Source organism: Haemaphysalis longicornis, unplaced genomic scaffold (assembly GCF_048455015.1).
Source record: "Haemaphysalis longicornis isolate Haplotype H1 unplaced genomic scaffold, Haemaphysalis longicornis Haplotype H1 scaffold_10, whole genome shotgun sequence".
Classification (NCBI taxonomy): domain Eukaryota; kingdom Metazoa; phylum Arthropoda; class Arachnida; order Ixodida; family Ixodidae; genus Haemaphysalis; species Haemaphysalis longicornis.
Window position 1 is genome coordinate 104,549,467 of NW_027526204.1, and position 17,532 is coordinate 104,566,998.

Genomic DNA, 17,532 nt, shown 5'->3' on the forward strand with positions numbered 1-17,532 from the left:
ATCTCTCTGAAGCTGGGGTTCGCTGAAACAAAAGTAAATTGTGTACGGAAGACAAGATAGCCACCGAGAAAAAAGAGGGAAGTAGAGCTCCCCGTGAGTGAAGAGTTCAGAGGAAACGGGGACAGATTTGCAGTGAGGGAGAGGGGAGTGGCAAAAGGGAATTCTTTGATTTTCCCAATAGGGGATTTTCCGAATGGCGTTCTTTCACACCCATGGCCGGGTTCGAAGATTGGCTAAGGTGTGTCACGGGTCCTCTTTATGGCAGAATTTTTAACCTACGCAGGCTTATCGTCGATAGTATTAAGCCCAAAACATGAAGCTAGCAAGGGGATTACAGAGAAAGGCATTACCCGATTGTTTGGGAAGAGTAGAATCTTGGCGAACAGCCATTCGGTAAGAATCCACCCGTTTCAATCGCCCACCTTCACCCCTTGCTGTGGTCCTGCCTCGCCTTGAGGCCGACGAGACTGCGGCACCTTGCGGCGACGGGCCTCCGCGCAGACGACGCCTCCGCATACGCCGCATGGATACATGGGCGCCATCATCGTTCACTCCCTCACTTCATCCGCGAAGCGAACATTTTCATCTCATCACCATCAACTCATACCCCCATATATATGCCCTGTGGCAAAATAAACGTTCTTAAAAAAACAGTTATATGCAGCTAATCACCAGAAGTAAATTACAGAATAAGTCTCATCATCACAGTTGAATGCTGTCTCAGCCAGGCGCAGGATCTGGAAGACCTAACTCGCTTAGTGCGACCTCTTCAAAGTCTTCCGTGCATGAATTCCGATGGCGTAGGAAACTGCGACGTGTAGATCACAAGCAATTGAATTCAATTGAATAACATTTATTGAGATGGGATAGGCCACATAGTTTCAGTTGGGGTAGGGGAACAGGGGAAGGGGAGGGGGAGATGGTGATCAGTCAGTCATGATTGGGGCTCGTTGGAGGCGATCAGTGCACGGCCACTCGATGAAATCCGGGGCTCGGTATCTGGTTCTCTAAACACCATTAACCTGAATAAACCATGCTGAAACAATAATGAAATGCGGCCAGTACGTAGGATTTTTTGTGGCGTGCAATACAGTGCGCTTGTAAGTGGCGCGGTGAAATCGTAAATTGGCCCAGTTAGCTGGGCTCAGTCCACAAGCTGTTTACAGGGGTATTTTCGACGTATGAAGACTCTAGTGCATTGTTCATTACGCCTAGTACCACATGAGGTGCTGGGGACTGATAAAGCGGTGAATTTTCTGTAGGTATGCAGTACTTAATCGCCGCGACAACGCTGTCAGCCCTGTGCTTGTGCTCCATACTCGGTAAAGCGAAGACTGCATTGTGCATCGCCGCAGAGAACCGTGCAATATCGTATTTTCGCGCGTATGCCCCGCCCCTGCACATAATCCACACCCCCACTTTTAGCCCGCTGGAAAAGAAAAATAATCCACGCGTATTGCCCGCAAATTTGATACTGGAAAGTAAGCGCAAAAGCTACTGCTCAAGCAACACATCACATACTATATAGACAGAAAGAGCGTATATTTAGCACGTAGAATACACTGACTGCATGGCTAAAGTGACAAGTCACTAATAAAATTCAGTTGTTCAACTGCGCTGATCTTTGTTTTTTCTTCCGTGTCCTTGTATGTTGTTGCGCAATCGCTGCCATGAAAAGCTAGTCAGTGCTACTGCGTAGGAGCTTAACGGCACAACGGCATTGCCATGAAGCTGCACTAAAGGAAAAACCCCGCGTAATATCCGCACCCCTATTTTGCAACTGAAATTTTCGAATTTTTGGTGAGGGTTGTACGCGCAAAAACACGGTATTGACGAACGAACGTACTTCGTTACTTGGATTTAGAGCTGCTCAAGTAGTTAAAAAAATTTGGTTGGTCCCTGTTCCACAGACCACCGAAAAAACAAGAAATCGAAATGTGCCTTCCCATGAGCAGTTGAATGTGTATTCTGCGTCGATATGAACTTACACATCGCTATTTATATTTTGTCGGTATGGACACGTTATACGCATCAACATTAGACACTGGATTGCAGGCGCCAGAGCATTACGTAAATCCGACTGAAACCACAGGCGCTCGCAAACCGTCTGTGCGTACGAAACTAAACGTGTTGTCAGCGAATCGTTTGGTGAACACGTGGTCCGCTGCAGTGAAAGGAGCAGCGGAGCGAAATCAAGGAATTAACATTTTCGTAATCCCACACACAAGCTTCGCGTTAACTTTTCTTTTGTTTTTCTACGTCAACGAACCGCTCATCACTCAGCGGACGCATTATTTGAAGTATAGCAGTTCACAAGCAATGAAAGGCGTCGTTGGAAGAGTGTAGTACCTGATAAGGCATTCTGATTTAGGTTTGTGCTAGATTCTGCAGGCTTCCTGCATCATATGACGGTGTTCTGAAGAACCGTTTAGTCGCGGACGTGGATTACTCTATAAGCCCATCTACGCTCTGCTTGCGGAGGATATATGTAGAAGATGAATGTTTGCTGGCGAATGTTTGCTGGCGCATGTTTTCTCCTCATGAAAAGACTACCCCGCATTAAATTTGTGTCCTGTTCTGATCCCCGAGTATTATTTTGCATTAGCCACCGTACTACTTTCGTAGAATGTTTGATAAATTCATGCCACACTCGCTTGTCGAAGGTGCGCTTCGCTTATGTAAGCGATTTACATCGTAGTGTACAGCTGTAACATGACCATCTGAGGAAACGCTGCTTACGAAGATCACTGTCAGTATATTTTAGGGCAGTGGGAAAACAACCAGCTCCATACATATGCCGGTTTCGCGACGCCCGCCTGCCACACACCTTGCCCTCATACAGACCGAATGTACCCCACTAAGATCGCGTCAGAAACATTTACTCTCGTCAATACACCGCATTTGCGGATAGAGTGACTTCTCCACATAAATATGTATTTCCAACGCATACAAACTGTGAACGTGCTGTGAACGTGCCGCAAAAGCAGTGGCGACAGTGGGTAGCGGGCCGGAGACACCCACGGCTGTTTTCGAAACGGGACGCTATGCGGATTTCAGGGGCGCCCCTACAGGCAGCGCTCAAGGTTTATAAGGGGCGTTCGTCGTCCTATTCGCGCGTCTGATCATAGCGCAGTCGGGAGCGAGTTTCGTACCTCCCGTTGCGGAGAAACAGTTCGTGGTTCAAATCTCGGTGCAGCTGCGTCAATCAATCTTCATCCACTACTAGGGAGAAAAACGCGTTCCTCCCTCTTACAGGGTGAATGTTTCTACCTCTAAGGCAGAAATATATGATACATTCCAGTTTCACCCTTAAGGGAGAAACTACCACACACTTTTTTCTTAGAATGTAGAGCAGACAGAAACTGGCCGTTACTTGCAGTCACATGGCCCGCACTGCAACATAATGGGTTTTTATTTCGTACCAATTTTTCGATTCACAGGTGTGTCTGTGATAATACCACAAGACACATGGCGCTATCCAGTTCTACTCCTCCACAACCGTCACTGCGCTTTACACAATGCAACAGCGCATGGAAGTTGAAGGGAAGCGTGCGCGAAATACGCATTGCCGATTAGAAACGGCAACCTAGGAATTGAAGAAGAGGAATGCAGATAATATTACATTTGGGGACAGCAGATCAGCGGTAGGAAGCATAATTTGACACAATATTGTTGTGTCTTAGTAGACGGAGGTGTAGACAGCACGATGGCAATGTACGTACTATTAGGCGTAACGCTACACCGTAGAGTACAGACAGCACGGCGAAGCTCAGCGAAGATGGCTGGTTGGTTGGTTGGAACCAAAAATCAGTGGCGCGTACCCACTCTGGGGGATTGGCCAAGTCAGATTGGGGAAACTGGTCAAGAATTCAAACTAAGCGTAAAATAGAGCTGTGGAGTGTGAGGGAAGTGATGTTGACAATTTTGAGGGGGAAAAAAACTATAACATACTGAAGTAAAAACAGATACTGCTGAATCAGTCTGGGCCGCGAGCGGTGGACCCACGCATTTACGTCGTCGTCTTCGAACACCTGACAGGAACGTAGCATGGCACGTAGGACTCACTGGGGATTGAACTCTGCACGGCGATTACCCACACCGCAAGCAGGGGAGATCGCACACACCGCAAGCAGGGGATCGCGGCTTTACAAATATCCACGTGACAATATTGTTATGTTGCGGCAGGACACAGATGAGAAGAACGATGGGATGGGGTGAAGCGATCTATTTACAGAATGGGCATAGCGGCCATGACCCAGACCTCGCGCAAGATGCGCGGGAACGTCGTCGTCGTCGTAATCGTTCTTCGGTCAAGGGGCTGTGAGGCATTGCCCACATCAACCGTATACGCGTGCTTTGCAAAATTTGCAGAACGGCCAGGCAGAGTAGACATGCTCCTTCCGCTGGAGGGGTAAGTCTCTTTAATCGTTTTTATTGCGGTATTGTTTGATTGTCAAAAATTGAGCGCGAACCAAGCGCGTCCATTCCCTCCGTAGCAGACGCAGCGCTCGCAGCGTTGGTCAACAACAAAAATATCTAGGCAATACCAAAGAAGAACAAAGCAAAAATATCCCGTTGTTTCGGGCGTGCTGATGACGTCTCGCGCTCTATACTCCGCGCAACTATTATGGCCCAACGGCACCAGCTACCATGTCCAGCTGAACTTATTTTTGCCGTCTCCCTCTCTCTCTTTTCCTTCATCGTTGCAACTCCGAGTTGGTGCTTTTTCGTCTAGACCCCCGCCCGCACTGGGGTGGGAAGAAACGAGGCGGCCCACAAAGCAGCACCAGAACAAACCAGCCGCGCTGGGCTCGCTCCTGCTCTCTACCACGGTGCTCGGTCGGCCCGCGATCGACTGCTCTCGTACCCAGCGGTCACGGAGCATTACCGCCTCTCCCGCTGCCGCTATCCCCCTGCCCACACATTCCTTACCAACGATCAGGAGCGCCTGTGGTGACTCCTTCAGACAAACTCCCTCGCCAGTCGTTCCCTAATCCACAGGATCAATCCCTCTGAGTTCCCTTCACGCAACTGTCCCCTCTGTGACTCCCTGAGTACCTGGACACACTAACCCACGCCATGTGGGCCTGTACAATTAACCCACTCCCTCCCACCTTCAGCGTCGAGCAGTGGGAGGACGCGCTGGGCAGCTCGCAACCTGGGGTGCAGCTACTTCTGGTTGACCGAGCTGCCACCGTCGCCGCTAGCCTTCGGCCGGCAGCCACCACGCGTTCCTAGCCAAATTCCTTGGAAAATAAAGTGATCTCTCTCTCTCTCTCTCTCTCTCTCTCTCTCTCTCCCAAGAGCGAATTCAGCAACATCAAGAAAAAATTGGTTGATCCCTCTTTCAAACGAACCGGTAAAACACGAAAGTGAAATGTTCCGTCACAGGAGCAGTATAATGTTGCTTGTGCGTCGATGTGAACTTGCACATCGTTATTTATATTTCGTCGGTGTGGCGCCGTTAGACGCATCAGCGATAAACACTGGATTGCACGAGCCGGAGCTTTGCGTAAATCCGACTAAAATCACAGGCGCTCGCAAAGCGTCCCCGCGAACGAAACCAAACGGGTTGTCAGCGAATCGTCAGCTGCGGATAGAGCAGCGGACCGCGCCACAAGCGCGAAATGCGCAAGTAGCGTCTATCTTACTCCGTGGTCGTTGCCTTACAGGCTTCTCCGCAGGTTACGCTGCGCGTCCCCCGTGCACATAGGCGGTGGCATCGAGGCGCCAACTGTCGACGCTCATTAGCGTCATGATGCACTGCTTCGCTTCGTTTCTCCTGGACGGCAGCACCATTTGAAGGGAATGATATAAGGCGCGTTTGTCGTCTCGTTTACGCGTCTGATCATAGCGCAGTCGGGAGCGCGTTTCGTACCTCTCGTTGCGGCGAAAGAGTTCGTGGTTCAAATCCCGGCGCAGCCGTGCGAATGAAAGTTTTCCTGGCGATTTCATTTTCGTTACGGATATGACGTCAGTCACATCTTGGTGGACCCCGGTATAAAACACTTTCGTGTTAAAAAAGCAAAAAATAACGGTCGGTCAGCATCTTGTCCAACGCGCGCGCACGTGGGCCTGCAGGGCTTGTGATCGGTTGGCTGCGCCTGGTGTCGCGTGCCAACGCAGTCTGCCGGCCCCAGACAGCTGAGGAACGCAGCGTTCCATTCTCCACAAGCCTTGAAACGCTGTTCTTCTCGTGGTCGCCGCGTCGCCCACCGAAGCTCTCATTTCGCCCAACGCACCTCAGCGTTTCTCCTCCGACCGTCGACCATCCTCGGCTCCATGGACGGCAGCAGCGACCCGCCGGGCTCCAAGAAGCGCAAGCTCGCCTGGAGCAGCGCGGAAGAGAGCCGACTCATCGAGCTGTACAGGCAGTTCAGCCTTCTGTGGGACAACCGCCTCCCGGACTACTACAAGAAGGACCAGCGCCAGTGCGCCCTCCGCGCAATCGCCAGCCAAATGGGAGACAGGTTCACCGGTACGTGCATGCACTCCGCCATCTGTTTTTTTCCATCTGTTTTTTATTTAGGCCGAGGCTTGTCCCGCGTCCGGCGTCCGTGCTCACGGCACAGCACCGTGTAAATTGAAAACTCTGGGCAAAAAGTTCACGAAAGGTTAACAAGAAAAAAACAAAAGGTTCACGAAAGGTTAGAGAGAGAGAGGGGGGAGAGGGAGAGAGAGACGCACAGCACCGTGTAAATCGAAGCGTCTGGTACAAAAGGTTCACAAAAGTTTAACAAGAACAAAAAAAAAAAGGTTCACAAAAGGTTAGAGAGAGAGAGAGAGAGAGAGAGAGAGAGAGAGTGTGTGTGGGTGTGTGGGTGTGTGTGTGTGTGTGGGTGTGTGTGTGCGTGTTCCTGGAGAGCCGTGCTGCGCATGTGCGAGGAGCATTGGGTTGGGTTTGGATTGGATTGGATTGAAATGGATCGGATCAGATTGGATTAAATTGAATTGTGGTGGATGGGATTGGATTGGATTGGAAATCGTTTTAACAGCAGTAAGCAATCTCACGTTGAATTTACGGTGAACGATCCCCAGTGCTTCGCCCACTCGTCATGATTCACTTCGTGGAGATGCTTGAATTTTTTAGAATTGTTCGTAGATGAAGGAAGCGCTGTTTATAAAGAATGCGCTTAAGCTTAAGCTTAAGTACAAATGTTGAGGACCGAGGGCCTTTCCCGTCAGCGATGTCCCGGATAATGGGTGTTGATGCGATGAGGGTACCTAAAAATTCCTAGGGGCACTAATTCATTTTTGTGTATTTTGTTCTTGAATACGGCAAAGCAATGGGGACTCCCTATACTCTAGACGCCTCTCGTTCGGTGGTCCTGTTCTTTTGGCAGGGCTTTTGGCATAACGGGTCCTTACGTGCTCGAGTCGCATGAATTGTTCGCCGATTCACTATTTGGAGTTCCCAGCCAAGTGACACATTGCGCCATTTAGTCCCACGTTGGAACACGTATCCACGTGCTTCTGCCCACTGGGCTGGCTAGTCTCGTGGAGTTCAGCCTCTATAGAGGCTGTGCTTCAATGCTGCGGAGCCGCGTTCGAATTCTTCGAGTCACCGTTCCTTTTTCTTATTTTTCAAATACAGTTCTTATAACCTGTGTGATATATTTATGACCGTTTAGTGCTTTCTAAATAAATTTTCGGTGTTTTTTTTTTTTGTTTAAGTCACTTTATAGAGTTTTTGTTAGCGTTAATTATTGGCTTTGCCTGATTTATGTCAGTCTCGGCTACTGTTGTTGAATACTCTTCGACGTTGCCGTAGTTTCGTGCGTAATAGCTAGTATTTGGTTCAGTTCACAGTTCAGTTCAGTTCAGTTCACAGTTTCTATTATGAGTTTCTGTTGTCACGTCTACGTGAGTTTTGGCTGTCGAATACCTAACTCAGCGAACGGCTGGCTGAGATGCGGGGGTAACAAAATGTTCTTTCTTCGTAAAGTTGTTGTCGCGCGTTTTAAGTTAGTTTTGGCCGTTACATATGCACTTCTCCTGGATTTGTCCTTTTGAGGCCGGTTTCGGCCGAGCATTATCACTTGGCTATGTCTACTACGGTGATTGGTCGTGTTCCTGTCTTTTGGGACAGCGGCGTAGCCTTCGTAAACCCTCCTGAGGATGCCTTGTCAACAAGCTCACGCATTATCGTTCGCAGGATAAAAGTCGCGCACTGCAGATTTTGTGCAATTTACATTCTTGCGTGCGAATGAAATTGTAAGCAATATCTACCTACACAAGGAATGACCCGAGCTTCACATTAGGTGAATTTATCAATTATTGTTTAGTTTAGTCGTATTAATGCAGTGAATAAAATTGACTGGCTGTTGAAATAAGGATTCAGTAGTTTTAGAATAACGGACGGCCTTATACGCAGTACGGGGATCCAAATGAACCATTCGCGGAGTTTTGCTTAAAAATAGGTTCGGCGCCGACAAATCATCGGCTCTGTTCCCCCCCCCCCCCCCCCCACACTTTTTTTAAATGCGAAGCCTTCGTCAGCCTTTAGCTTCCTCTCCCTGATGATGATTCATGATTGCTATTGGTTTCCCCTGGATAGAGCCGTGAGCACGGCTCTATCCAAAATCAGAATTAAATCATGCGAAGGTCACTGCAGTAGGAACAGGCAAACTAAATCGATACAATGCCTCATTCATTTTTAGGGGAATAACATGTGTGGGCTGGTTTATAAAACTGACAAAATGGAATCAACATTTATTATAGCCAGATAAAAACTGCAATAGGCAAATATTAAGAATGTTTGTTTCGGTGTAAAGTATATCGTTCTGCGGAATTTCCTTTGTGATCCAGTGGGGAACGTGAGGGACAAGATCAAGACGCTGCGTGATTACTACGTGAAGGAGAAGAAGAGGGAAGAATCCAAACGGAAGCACAACTTCCGGGGCTACGTGCCCCGCTGGGAACACTTTGCCTCCTTGGAGTTCCTTCGCCACTGCACAGCATCCAGCGACCCCCGCGACCTCCGGCCCAACGTGCCCAATCTGGTGTGTGTCAGGACGGCTCAGCTTTGCCTACCCTCGTCCGTCCCCTAAGAGAGAGAGAGAGAGAGAAAGAGAGAGAGAGAGAGAGAGAGAGAGAGAGAGAGAGAGACGGGTGGAGGGAGAGAGAGAGAGAGAGACGGGTGGAGGGAGAGGAGGAGGGACAGTGGTAGAGAAGGAGGAGGAGGAGGAGGACAGAAACGTTTATTGGAGCGGAGAGTGCTGTTGTGGGTGGTTTTCCTAGTCCGGATAGCCGCGAGTCGTGGCAGCTGCTCTTGCCCAAAACACGAGGCAGAGACAAAAAAATCCTGGGCCTTCTCCACTGACGTGAAACCTGCGGGGGGTTCAGTAGAACACATTGTTGGGCAAGTTGGAGCGTATTTGGTAAATCTTAGAGCGTGAATCAACAAGCACGACAGAAAGACGGCAAACACAAGCGCTCTTGTTTGACATCCTTCTGTCGTCCTTCTTGATTCGCGCTCCAAGTTTTACCATGCAGTGTATGAGTGTATTCTTGGCGCCTTCGCGTTTCTGCCAACGGAGATGAAACCATTGGGAGGTCGAGGTATACAGCTTTACTGTAAAAGTCTCGTGTCTTTGAAGCGCGAAGCGTTCTAGCGCGAAGCGTAAACGAGTGTCCCGGGGTTTTAGTACCGGGACTACATGAGACGACAGTTACGACGACGACATGAGACGCCAATAGCCCGAAACCCTAAGGGGCTTCGCCCCTCAAATAACCTTATTAAATTGAGCTTCCCTTCACTGGGCGATGTTGGTGGCCATTCGTCTCAGTCCAGCGACGACCGAATCGTATCCTTTGAAGTGACTGGGGGAGACCTTAGGGACCCTGCAGCACGCATTGCCGATAATTCTAATTGATATTGCCGTGAGGTTTGTTGCCCCACGAATCTCCTTCAGCAAACGGCAATAATTCTTGAACTTTACGGTGATTCCTAGGCACTGCTTATGAGGTAGTGATTGCGAAAGCAGGAATATCCAATTGTGGGATCCGCAAGTGTCATCTCAACAATGTTCATCATCGTTCTAAAAAAATGGAGTGCGATAAGAGCTCTATCATTTTCTGATGGAGGCGAAGAGCGACAACGCACGTGTCTTCGAGATTTCGGCGCACGTTAAAGATCCCCAGGTCGCAAAAATTAATCCGGAGCGCTCCACTACAGCTCGCCTCATCGTCTGTGTAGCGCCAAAGCCTTGAACCCCACAATCAATCAATCAATCAATCAATCAATCAATCAATCAATCAATCAATCAATCAATCAATCAATCAATCAATTAATCAATCAATCAATCAATCAAGCAATCAAGCAAGCACAACGACGCAGAGGAACAAAAGGACGAGTACTATCCCGTCGCTTGTACTGCCGCGTTTTCTCCGTGTCGTTGGGTTTAACCAACTTTCTTAAAAACTTGTTTTACGCAAAAAATCATCCTTTACTTTCGTAAGGTTTTTTTTTTGTTTTTAGGCTACTATGACTCACCACCTCAACCGCATCGCCAAGCAAAGGAGACATTTAACTTTACTTGCTACTCGCTCTAATTGTACTTGTTCAATTAGTATTGTTTAAATTACTAATGCAGGCATCAGTACATGTCTCTGAATACTCTTACACACAGTAGAGTATGTTCGTTCTGTTTGAAGGTCAAACGTTCTTTCCAATCAGAGAGACTAGTTACATTGCTTGCAAGAGGACTTTCATATACCGTGACGCAGTGTGGCCGTGCCCCGGGCGGTATTGTGGAGGCTGTAAATTGCGATTCTTGGTAGCGGCATTTCTTCTGTATCCAGCCCTCGCCCCTTTTATTATAACGAACTGAATCGTCCCACTTGCCGGAATAATCTCTGGTTCGTCCCTGTCGCCATCACTGTCGTTCGTGTGATGTTTCGCCAAGTGGCACTGTGTAGGCCTCAGCCTGCGCGTTTAGTCCTTGATATTAATCCCAGTTCCACAAGTATAGCCTTTGCAAAAGGGTAATTAAACGCGTTGATATGCCGTTCACCACGTTTAAACCAAGCTAAAATTTATTGAACCACCTTTATTAATGATGAAAATGCGTAGAATTGAGCTTAGAGAACATTTTGCAGTGCAAAAAATATGAGTTTCGAAAACACGACGAACACATCGACTCCAGGCCATTAGCGTTAAACCCGTGATTTTAGCGCTAGGCGACTGAGGCCGGGGAGGAGAATTGTTTCAGCCGTAACCCAAAAGAATGCGAGGAGTGTTCCGAACGACCCACTAGATGGCGCTGTGTGGGTACAAGTGTCGGGCTTGTCTATCTGGGAAGGGAATGTCGCTTTTCATCTGGCACCCTTGCACAGAAACTGTGACAAAAAGTAGCAACAGCCAATAAAACAGAGATCACTTGAGGCATGGTACTCGAGTCCTAGATGATGAGAGAGTTCTGCATAAAACGCAAGCTGTGACCATTATCTCTCCATAAAATAGTTGCTATCGGCTGCCACAATTCAAACAAGTGTCCGAGTAACATGGGTTCGTGAATTACGGCAGCTGCCATGCTTAAATGCCCCTGCTGTGGTTAATTAACCGAAGTCCTTTACAACTGCTCTCCTTGCGGCACCAAGAGCAACTTCAGCGGGATGGTTCCTGCAAATGTAAATTGTAACAGTGGGTCCAGCTTGTCGTGCTCAGAAAAGCTGTTGGGCATTTTCATAGAGTGCACATACATGATGTACACTGTGGTCTAATGTTAAACGGAGACGCTGAGCGGGTGGTCGCGGCGCTCTGTGCAGCGCCGGCGCCGAGAGGCAATAATAGTAAGCAAATGGGCGCACTGGCCACACGGTGCGAATGTAGCAACGCGCAGGTCGTCTGCTACGCCGCACCGCCATGCCGTTCAGCTTCTGAGAGCTGGGAAATATCGTACTAAAAAGGATGGAATGAGCCTGTCGGGAACCGCGGGGTAGCAGTGCAGCGCAAGAGAGGGAGTACCAGCGTGGCAGGCTTTTGGAATCGAACTGCCCGTGCGTGCTCATGCACCCAGCACGCGCAGCTCGTCTTCGTCTCTTTATTGTCGTCGTCTTTAATAGCCAGCACCTTGGCGCCGGATAAGGGCGCTGACAAAAGGGCGCTACAGGGCCCCCTGCCCAGACGGAATGTCGAACCTCACGTAACGGCGAGGCAGATGAGCGTTGGATTTGGGGGCGAGGAGTTGAGTGTTTATGCCTGTGATGTCTGAGCGGAGTTCGTTGGGTGGCGTCTCGAGGTAGGCCGGTTTGAGGCGGTCCAACGATACGACTTCTTCTCGGCCATTCAACAGTATGGTGGCGGGCTTCTGGGTCTTGTTAAGGACACGGTACGGCCCGTCGTAGGAGGGAGTAAGAGGCGCCTTTACAGCGTCTCGCCTGAGGAAAACGTGTGTCGAAGACGCCAAGTCGGGATGCACAAAGATGCGGTGGTCAGAAGACCGAGGCGGGACCGGTCGCAGGTGCTGCATGCAGTCCTGTAGGCGTTGAAGGTACTCAAGCGGCTGGGGCGAGGAGGCCGAAGGGACGAACAAGTCCCCAGGAAGCCGCAGGGGTGCGCCGTAGACAAGTTCAGCAGTTGAACAGCCGAGGTCGCGACGAAGGACGGCACGCAGGCCAATAAGCACTACGGGAAGGTGATCGACCCAGTGTTGTCGATCCAGACGCGCAGTGAGAGCACTTTTTAGCTGGCGATGGAGCCGCTCAACGATGCCGTTGGCACATGGATGGTACGCCGTGGTATGGCAGTGTTTTGTGCCAAGCAAGCGGCTGAGGGAAGTAAACAGAGTACATTCAAACTGCCTGCCTCGATCCGTGGTAACAATGCCGGGGCATCCGAAACGGCAAACCCATGCCGAAACGAAGGCTTTTGCGACCGTTTCTGCCGTGATGTCCGGAATCGGTACGGCTTCGGGCACACGGTTGAAGCGTTCAACCATTGTCAGAATGTAGCGGCAATCACGTCCGGGTCACCACTGTCGGAAACCGCGGGGTAGCAGTGCAGCGCAAGAGAGAGAGTACCAGCGTTGCAGGCTTTTGGAATCGAACTGCCAGTGCGTGCTCATGCACCCAGCACGCGCAGCTCGTCTCTTTATTGTCGTCGTCTTTAATAGCCAGCACCTTGGCGCCGGATAAGAGCGCTGACAAAAGGGCGCTACAAGCCTTCAAGTGCGCAATCTCCTAGCTCTAACAAGCTTAACGGCACAGCGGCGCCCCCTAGCAGACGACGCGCGGCTGCTCTCGCCTCGCTAATTAGCGTGCAAGTGCTAGCAATTTATGATTTTCGCCAGTTCTCCTCGCGGCGGCTTCTTTTTAACAGCAGACCTCACTGTACGTACCCGTTTAATTTGCGCAGGCAATCAAGTGCGAGCCACCGGAAGTGTACCCAGCGTTTCCAGACGGCGAAGGCCCGGGCAGCGTGATCCTGCCTCCTTTGGTGGATGACAGCTCGGATGACGACGGGGAGCCGGCCAGTCATGCCCACCAGAGTACCAAAATGGCAGCACAGGATATCCCACCACAGGAACGGCCCAGTACGGGCTTGCTGCAACCTGGGCCGTCTGGCACAACGGCTATTGCGGATCATGGACCAACTCTAGGCCTTCTGCAACCTGGGCCTTCCGGAATGACAATGTCCCTTGCGGAGCAGCGGCCTAAAATTGAGTTGTTGGAACATGAGCCCGCAGGAATGTCCACGGTCCATGCAGAGCGTGGGCCAAATCCAGGCGTGGTGCAACCGTGGCCGTACGGAATGCCAATGGTCCATTCAGATCAAGGGCCCAATCAAGGCTTGTTGCAACCTGGCCCTGGCGAAATGCCAACAGGCCATGCAGAGCGGGGGCAAAATCCAGGCCTGCTTCAATCTGGCATTTCCGGTATATCAAGAAGCCTTGCGGAGCAAAGGCCTGATCCAGGCCTGCTCCATCCTGGGCCTTACGGGATGTCAACGGCCCATGCCAACCGTGGTCCCAATACAGCCCTGCTGCAACCTGAGCCTTCCGATATGTCCGCAAGGCCCAATCCAGGCTTGTTGCAACGTGCGCGTGCCGGAATGTCAACGGCCCGTGAGGAGCAGCGGCCGAATCCCGGACTGCTGCAACATGGGCCTTCCGGAATGCCAACGGCGCATGCGGAGCAACGGCCCAATCCAGGCGTGTTGCAACCTCGGCCTTCCGGTATGCCGACTGACTATGCAGAGCATGGTCCCAATCCAGGCCTGCTGCAACCTGGCCTTTCCGGGATGCCAAGGGGCCTTGGGGAGCAACAGCCCAATCAAGACTTGTTGCAACCTGGTGCTCCGCTGATGCCTACAGCCTATGCTGGCCCATCAGCGGGCAACGGGCCAACAACGAGCGCACAGGTAACGACTGCACGACGCGTGTGCGGTATGTCCTTCTGCGACCACCGTTTTAAACGTGGCGGGAACCCCACCAAAGCTTCATTCAAGAACATGAATTTCAGGCACTGAATTAATGTCCCCGTTTCAGTTGCAGAAGCGGTTTTCGGTGTGTGGAGTTTGAAAATATGGAGTTTCGATTTAATACGCGGCAATGACGCCGAGAGATAAATAGCCCTGACGAACCAGTGAATACTCCCTATATGTTGCGCTATTGCTTTGTCTTCACGGGGAACCAATCCCCGACATTTACAACGCTGCTGATGGGCTCTTGAGCAATCCAGCCTCACTTATCCCCGCTTATCCCCGTTCGTGGAGCTAGTTGTGTACGAGGCCGGATCACCACATTATGGCACTGTTATTGATCCCACAGAAAGTTTTCATTGGGGTCATCGTATTCGCAAACATTGATTTTTCCGTTAAGGGTGACGTATTCGGGTGCTCCTTTTTAGGTAGGCGGATGGAGCTGTCATCAATCTTTTCAGCAATATAACGCTGAGTGAAATAACGTTGGCACACCGTCTGAAAACCTCCGTCATCATGTACAAAGTCAGTTTGTAGTAATCGCGTAACCTGACAGCAAGTCAATTTTTTGTGACAAAAGGTAGAGCAAGCGTTCAGTTTTGTTGTCCACGGAGAGGTTTCATTTCAGGGTGACGGATTGGAAGACTGTCAGTTTTATTGGGGGAGGAACCAAAATGCATTCTTTGCTGTTTTCGACCGTAGTGGAAAGCACTGAATCGAGGTTGTAAAATGCTCTCCTCCGACTGCCACATTCCCTGTCAAGTAGGAAGAAGCTCTCTCCGGATAAGAAAAGTTACCCGTGTACCTACCGCTAGTCGACATCAACGGTGAAAAAAAAAACTTTGTTGAGACAAACTGTAATTCAGAAAGTGTGACAGTCTTGGGCCGACTGCCAAGTGTATAATTACATGGGCAGTGTGCAAGCAAGGGAATAAAGAGGGAATACCGTAAAGTCCAGGAAGCACAATAATTTCCAGTCACCCACGCATAATGAATGTTTATTCACCCGTCAGTAGAGTACCCAACCCACTTATACAGTTCTTACCTGCTCATCAAATTATCGCGGTCCTAGTTACAAATTGCGAATCTTCCAGAAATGTGCACTCTCTGTCTGTCCGTACTTAGCATATCTGCTAACCGAGTTTTTCCGACATGCGACGTTACCTGATGGTCCTTGTTACACAGAATATATTTTTTCTGCCGAAAGCAACATTAAAATTGTTTAGAGACCATACTAATTGATCAGGAAAGCTTCTTGCAACAAAATGTCAAACCGTGCGCAACGCTTTGTTCTTTGTCCATTTTAAAGTTTTCTGAGCAGGACCATCTGCTAAAAAGCACGAAGTCGTCTTTTTGGTGCAAACTCAAAACGCCCTTTCATTGTACGCGCCTGAGCAGTCTCTCTGGGCAAACGCTCGTACACTGATGCTTCTGTCGTTTAGCTTTTACGTTGCTTTTCATGAATGATTATCTCTTAATCCCGTTCAGAATGTTATGCAGCTAGCATTGACCCAAGGGAACCCAGTTCCTTCGTTCCACTTCCCTGACCGTGAAATATTGCTGGCAAGTTGCAGGACGCAGCCTTGCGGGGGAATAAACAAGCATTGTGTACTACATGGGCAGAACGAGGGTTGATGCTGGAATAGAAAATGTGACGTTACCAAATCTCGAAAGCAAAATATTCCAAGTATTTGGCTGTTGTCTACATTTTTAACAGGATGTAGCGCACAAATATCTTTTGCAAAGCTGTTTTTCATAATGCTCATCGAAAGACATGCCATGATGACTTTAGGGTCTTCCTAGGAACGTGCGCCACCACTAATTAGAGGCTTAATTCAACAGCTTCACGTGTGAAAAAGTAAGCATGTAGAAGTAAAAGACAGGTACAAGCGCTAACCCCTGTATTTATTTTTCACGTTTTTGTGAAAGGTTTTTGCAGATTAAAGCTTAAAGTTGTTTTTTGATCATGGAGCACCAACGAGCTCAAACCTGCACGTTAAGTTCTGCCTAACTTGTGGTTCTTGTTCCAGCCAATGCCACCAGGTGCCGCGAGCCCAGCCGAGTCGTCTGAAGGGAACGGAGGGCCTGCTGTCTCCCCAGGACCGGGACATCACTCACCCGACAGCGGACTTGAACCTGAGCTGAGCCCGGGCGCCATAGCGCCGTGTCCCGTGCCTCTGGCAGATGAGGGCGAGGTTCTGTTCTACCAGCTGCTGATGTTACAACTGGCCGGGATGAGCGATTACGACCAGGGTGTCGCAAAAGTGCGCATGCAAGAAGCGATGTTCGACATCAAGCACAACTTCGAGCCTCCTTCGTCGCCGGGTGGACCAGCGCCCTGACTGGCTTCGGCCGCCAGCAGAAGCTCTACTGTGCCGTAGGAACTACGGTCGTGACTTTGGCAGACACCTTTACTCTGACGTTACGACCGCGGCGCGTGTGAGCGTTTTGACAAACTGAGCTTGCTATCCCCGATGGCGTGTCACGCACGGCGCTAATTGGCCAGCCCGTCAAAGCTTCTTCAGCTCTTTCAATTGAATGTGGAGACCATAAAAATACCTTGACTTTCCACCCACAGTGCGACTCCTTCGCTTCCACGGATTGATGGCAGACTACTTATCTGCAACAAAACATGAGCGCTCTATCTGACTGGGGGGCGTCCTCATTGGGGAAGTGCTTACAGAACGCAAAAACTGTGAGTAGAAAAGCAGACTTATGGAAGACTTCGTTTTCCGGTTGCTAATTGGCCACAAATGCGAAACATAATCACAACAATCTGTATAGCACAGAACCGCTGATACGTCAAATGCGATGAACAGCTAGGTGTGCTGCATACCTTAATCCAGTGTAAGGCGACCCTACTCGGAGGCCACGCTTTAGCTCCATGCCCACAGAAATCCTGTAAATTATAGTAAAAGAGAAAAGTGTGTATCCGAAACGTAAACTTTATTCCACATAAGTGTGTGGGAAAGGCGGTTCACATACTGTTAGTGCATCTCCCAGTAGAAGCGGCCGTTTTTCTTATGCCGTCGGGAAACAAAAACAATCGTTCGTAGAGATTTCTGCACACTTTAAAGACCACCAGTGTGTCTAAAGTAACCGCAGCCCTC

The 17,532-nt window shown here is 49.7% G+C and overlaps 1 protein-coding gene across 2 annotated transcripts; it reads left to right on the forward strand.

Moving 5' to 3' along the window:
- Positions 1-6,084: 6,084 nt before the first annotated feature.
- LOC144157890 (uncharacterized) lies at positions 6,085-16,916 on the forward strand. Of its 2 annotated transcripts, XM_077688606.1 has the most exons (4): positions 6,085-6,478; positions 8,809-9,002; positions 13,358-14,362; positions 16,453-16,916. In XM_077688606.1, the coding sequence occupies exons 1-4, from the start codon at positions 6,283-6,285 to the stop codon at positions 16,762-16,764; spliced, it is 1,707 nt and encodes a 568-aa protein (XP_077544732.1). In that variant the 5' UTR covers positions 6,085-6,282; the 3' UTR covers positions 16,765-16,916. The 2 variants fall into 2 exon arrangements, with proteins under 2 accessions (XP_077544732.1, XP_077544733.1); XM_077688607.1 differs by lacking the exon at positions 13,358-14,362.
- The last annotated feature ends 616 nt before the right edge of the window (positions 16,917-17,532 follow it).